The sequence below is a fragment of the Dreissena polymorpha genome, chromosome 7 (genome assembly GCF_020536995.1).
Source record: "Dreissena polymorpha isolate Duluth1 chromosome 7, UMN_Dpol_1.0, whole genome shotgun sequence".
Taxonomy (NCBI): Eukaryota; Metazoa; Mollusca; class Bivalvia; order Myida; family Dreissenidae; genus Dreissena; species Dreissena polymorpha.
This window is the reverse complement of record NC_068361.1, coordinates 30,372,806-30,378,533: the sequence shown is the minus strand read 5'-3', so window position 1 is coordinate 30,378,533 and position 5,728 is coordinate 30,372,806. Positions and strand designations below refer to the sequence as shown.

At 35.1% G+C, this 5,728-nt stretch overlaps 1 protein-coding gene across 1 annotated transcript; it reads left to right on the top strand.

Moving 5' to 3' along the window:
- The first annotated feature begins 2,485 nt into the window (after positions 1-2,485).
- LOC127839585 (toll-like receptor 4) lies at positions 2,486-3,523 on the top strand. Its single transcript, XM_052367974.1, has one exon. The coding sequence runs from the start codon at positions 2,486-2,488 to the stop codon at positions 3,521-3,523; it is 1,038 nt and encodes a 345-aa protein (XP_052223934.1).
- The last annotated feature ends 2,205 nt before the right edge of the window (positions 3,524-5,728 follow it).

The window sequence follows — 5,728 nt, the reverse complement described above, 5'->3', positions numbered from 1 at the left end:
TATATGCACCACTTGCTCTTCATAAAGGCGTCTGACAAAATATCAACCGTATTTCTGTTTCTCTTGATGATAAATGATGTTATCTGAGATGGCGTTACTAGGAAGAAAGTATCTTTAGTGATTTCAGAAGTAAGCAATACCGTCTCTAGTCGAGATTGACATCCTTAAGTATACTGTCGTCTGCATACGATTTGAATGCGTTGTATTTATAGTTTTGTATAATTGTGTAATCAGAAAGCAGGAAGCATTTGATATTTCAAAAGTCTATTGTTTGACATGTTCATAAAGTATCGTATTCTCCAGCGATGCATGTATATCACACCTTAAAGCTAGTTTGTTAGATTTATTAAGTAGTACTTTGTACATTGTAATATACGTTATTATATGTATTGTCAATTAATGCATATATATGCTCCTATTTATTTTGTGTGAGAAGTTGCCCATCATACATACAGTATACACGCAGACGTATTTTTCTTACAAATATCTAAGAAACGTTTATGTGTTTAATGTGAATACAAATTCCGTTCTGTTCCTTAAAAAAAACATGTATCTTAAATTTGTAATCATAGGCTTTTTCGGGTTATTGCACCTACAACACTTACGAGATCTTTCTTTAACCCGTCGTATTATTTTATAACTAATATATTCAGACACGCAGGAGATGATCGGCGTCGCTATTTTTTCACAGTCATGATATATGACACAAGGGCCGTTTATTGTCGCGGACAATAGACAGGCGTGGTCGCCTATAGATTGAATGTTTGTGTAGAAGGGCGATTGTCCAATTACAGGTGCAGCGGATTTGATATTAGTCAATTACTTTGGGGCGGAGCTGCGTCCCTTGCCGCCAAATTACCGCCGCATTCGTTTAACCAATTGAGACGTTCTTTATAAATGTGTTATAAGATGTATGCATGGTGTGCTCATTTGAAAAATGTCGATTCTCCAGATAACACTGATTGTTTGCATGTTTGCAACAGGCAGGAGTTTAAATGTCATGACCGTGTATCCGTGTGGACCAAACGATACGTGTACATGCACATATGATAAACAGGAATGGATAACAATGGACTGTGAAGGAAGGGGAAATCTTAAATTTTCCGAAGTATGTGTGTTTATTGGAAATGTCACATCACTTAAAGCTGGAAGAAATAACTTCGGCAACTTAACAGCATTGGATCTCAAAGGATGTGAGAATTTAATAGAAATATATTTTAATTTCAATCAGATTGCTCACATAGAACCAAGGACATTCCAGGACTTCCGGCACCTCCATCTATTAGATCTTTCAAGAAATTTGCTTCAAGTCTATTCCAAAGGCTGGGATGCATCTTTTCTTCCAAAGAACCTTCATACATTAAAAATAAACGGCAATCCAATACCGGATAATGCCAACTTTCCGAATCTGGACAGTCACGATAATCTCAATAAACTCACCTCGGATGGAGTTTCGAATACGGCTTTCAACTTGTCAAGAATAGCATCTTTGTCACTATCCGGATTAAATTTAGAAACACAATGTAACCTCATCAATTTAAACAACTATACGTTCCCGCTTTCAGATTCACTAAAAGTTCTGAATATTTCCGCTTGTGGAGTTAAAAGCATCACTGCAGGAGCTTTCGAGCATCTTCACAGTCTAGAGGTATTGGATCTTTCTTACAACCGTCAGCTGGAATTCCACAGTTTGGCCAATGTCACGTACGGCTTGCAGTTTACACGGATTCGTTTTTTGAACATATCAAACCTGTTCAGTAGGTTTGGCGGCGGAGTACAATTAACAATGCCGATTTTTTGTTACTTCTGGAACATAACGGTTGAAGATTTAGATATATCGGGAAACAAAATAGATAGTATTGAAACTAACGCACTAATTTTGACTCCTCCGTCATTAAAAATTATTCGCGTTAATCATAATAAATTTTGGTTCGGTCCATATGTGCTTCAGTTAGGATGTTTAGGCAATGTTTCAACGATATATTCCAGTCGCCTTAATTACATCTCTAATCCATTTATTTATCCCTTAGAAAACAGTAAACGATATTCTGCACCAACAGTGGAACTTTATCAAATGACATGTCCTTTCTGGAATGTAGATTTTCTGAAAGAGTACGCAATGCGTACCAAAGATTGCACATATATTGAGAATGGTGTCATAGATTTACTAAATCCGATAATGCCTGTAAAACTTGAACGTATGATTTTTAATGATTGTGATATGAGATATGCCATAAATTCTAAATGCACTTTGAATCCGGAAAATAATTCAATTCGTTATATCGATATATCGGGAAACATGTTTGTGTCGTTCACAGGATACGTTGAAGATATACCAATGCTAGAAACCTTAAATATGTCTCGCTGCTACATCTCAACTATTGGTTTGACCAGTTTAAACTACACATCACTGAAAACGTTGCGATTGGCTCGCAATGATCTAGGCGCACAACTGGCAGATTCAAAACGATCAAACATATTCGATATGCTACAATCCCTTCAAGATTTGGATCTGTCCTCAAATGGAATAACAGTATTGTTTACTTCGATTTTCACAGAGCTTGTCAATTTGGAACGCTTAGATTTAAGCAACAACAATATAGAACACTTTGACGTCAATATAAACACATTATCACATTTGTTGAAAATTAATCTTGAAATTAACTCAATTAATACATTAAATATAGGAGTTCGACGCAAACTGGAAGCCAACGAAAACGATCGTTCTAAGTTTTCAATAAACTTACAAAACAACTCGCTGGCATATGACTGCAACAATCAAGAATTTCTACACTGGTTGATTCAACACAAAGCGAACATGGTTGGATACAGCATATATAGATTTGTTACATCTGACGATGTGACAATAACTTTCGACAAAATGATGACTGATCTGGACCACCTAGCATCGAGGTGTAGGTCATATGTAGCGGTCATTGTAATTGGTTTGTTGGCGTTGGCAATATTCTTGTCAGTGATTATCGGTGGAGTGATATACAAGTATCGCTGGAGAATACGATACCTCATGTACATGTCAAAGAAGAGATTTTTTGGACATCATATGCTTCCTGATTACACAGCCATACAAAACTACAAATACGATGCATTCATATCGTATGCAGAAGACAATATACGTTTTATACTTGATGACGTCATTCCCCGACTAGAGACGGATATTATTTCATTGTGTATTCACCAAAGGGACTTTCTTCCTGGAAACGCAATCTCAGACAACATAATTCACGCCATCCAGAGCAGCAGAAAGACGGTTGTCATATTGTCAAATGCCTTTCTGAAGAGCAAGTGGTGCATTTATGAATTCAACATGGCGCGAATGGAAAGCATATATTCTAGAGGGGAGGACATTTCGCTTGTTATTGTGATGCTGGAAACTGTTCCAAATAGCGCTATGCCGGTGGAAATGTTAAGATGGATTCAAGACAATAATTATATTGAATACACGACTGATCACGAGGGGAACGCTCTTTTCTGGGACAAACTGAGACGTGTTATAACATCGTAAATTCGAGCATGCTAAATGTTATTCTTAGTATCTCTTGTTTTACTTTCTCCTCAGCCATTTGAATGAGTATCCATGTTTAAGCCTAAACTGTTTGTATTTAAGCCTTACGTTAGTTATGTAGTTTCTTGTATGTTTTATATGAGATCTAATAAGACATATTCCACTTTAAATTCGGCCATAGTGGTTTCAATCTTGGTAAGCATTTTTTTAAGGGTGAGTTCAATGCCTGTAGGCTGCGCAAAGTACCCGTCCACAAATGCTAAGTACACGTGCATCTGAAATTGTTTCCAGTCACTTGAATATCACATTTTTAGCAGTTTAACTATGTTATACAATAGGTCATTTTTTGACACATGGTAATTTTTATAAGTTGTGATGATCATGTATATGTCGTCAAACGAAAGCTGTTGATTAGACAAAATTAACATTAAATATGTATTTGTATTTAATAATGTTAGATATTATACGACAGTATTGTTGTCTTTATATTGCGAAACTTTATTTACATGAACATAGTTTGAAATATCTGATTTATTTTCAATGAACCTTTAGCAAAATATGTCGCATCTTTTTATTAAATAAGAAATCATACGAATCATTTATTCGTAAAATTATATTTTGATTTCGAAGAAACGAAAAATGTTTGCATGTGTGCATGGGTCAACGTGAAATATAAAAAAATAATCGTTAATTAAATTAATTTAATTGAAAACGTTATTTTGTGTACCAGCAACATGTTAGTTTGTGAAGGTGATGTCAAGTCCGGTTACGCAAGTCTTTTTTCAATTTACTACAATAGAAAGAACGTATGTTAAACTCCCAACAAAAAAGAAGTTAAGCAGGTAAGAAAATATGGCGTATCCTTGTATATACTGTAGGTTTGTTTAAATGTTGCTGTTTTCTTGCGGAGTGTTGACTGCTTTTATGCGTGGGTTCTTGTTTAAATCTACGTATGATGTGGTCCTGGATTGTATATAATTTTGGTCAAGTGCCTCAAACAAGACAGCAGAGGGTGTTCCTCTCCTGGTGATGTTACTGAAGATTCGTTATTCATAGGGTCTGTTCATATTTCAAGCGTTCGCCAAAGATATGCGTGTATCAGTAGTCACACTTTCCTTGACATTGCACATTTTGTGTTATGTTACATTATAATATTATATGTACCGTATTGTATTTACTAATAATGTGCAGTACTTGATATTTCATCGAAGGTAAATATGATAATTTAATACCCTTCTTTGTATTTGTATTGGAATGGTCATATTTCCCAGATATTGGAGCAAAAGAGGTGTACTTGAATGTTAAAATGTATCCACCATATTAAAAAAGTACATTCATAATTTTAAAACAACATCAGTTGTTAAGAGTAGGGACATAGTGTTATTACCTGTTAAGAATAGCAATTCACGGATTAACTGGGTACCTATTCAAGTAATGAAATATTTATCAGGTTTTGGTATTTTTATTTCCATTGCGATGAGCTAATGTAATTGTGTTATTATATGATATATACTATCTGAAAGAAATAAACTATACAGCTGCTAAGTGATGCCCGTGGATATCTTCGTGTATTTTTATTTTGAAGAATGATTAATCTAAATCAATTAAAGAGTATACATTTATGTAAACCGACACCAACGCCAGAATTGTAAAGGGGAATATAACGCGATTTCATATAACGCGCTTCGAAAAGACTCAACTCTAAAAACATAAACTTATCGGGGAATACCCAATTTTACCCACACTATTTTTGTGTCAAGATGATAAACAGAACTTTTTAAGTTGATATTTTCTCCCAGTTTTAAAATTGCAAGATGATTCATAAACTCACAGTCCGAACTAGATGTTTTAGGGTCGAATTTGAAAGTTGACCCCTCAGTGTGACGTTGACTTTCGAGGTTTGGAGACAGGTGTTACTCGCTTAACGTCGCCTCATGATCGTGAAAAATGAAGTTAAGTTGTTTTTTTTGTATGATGAATGACAAAGTTAGGCTCCAGACAAGTACGCACAAACGCAGAAACAGACGGCAATACTCTACAAGTGTGACTACAATATCGAGTTTTCCGCAAGCGGCTATCTTTGGTCCATTCATTTTTCATACAAATTTGATTTTTGTTGTTTTTGCAACTGGATTTTTGAAGTAGTTTATGTACATACAAACAGGTTAAAAACCGTGTTAATGGCATGTTGCTATAGATTAAAAA

Coding starts and splice junctions, on each gene's coding strand:
- LOC127839585 (XM_052367974.1), top strand. CDS start 2,486: ATGCTACAATCCCTTCAAGATTTGGATCTGTCCTCAAATGGAATAACA.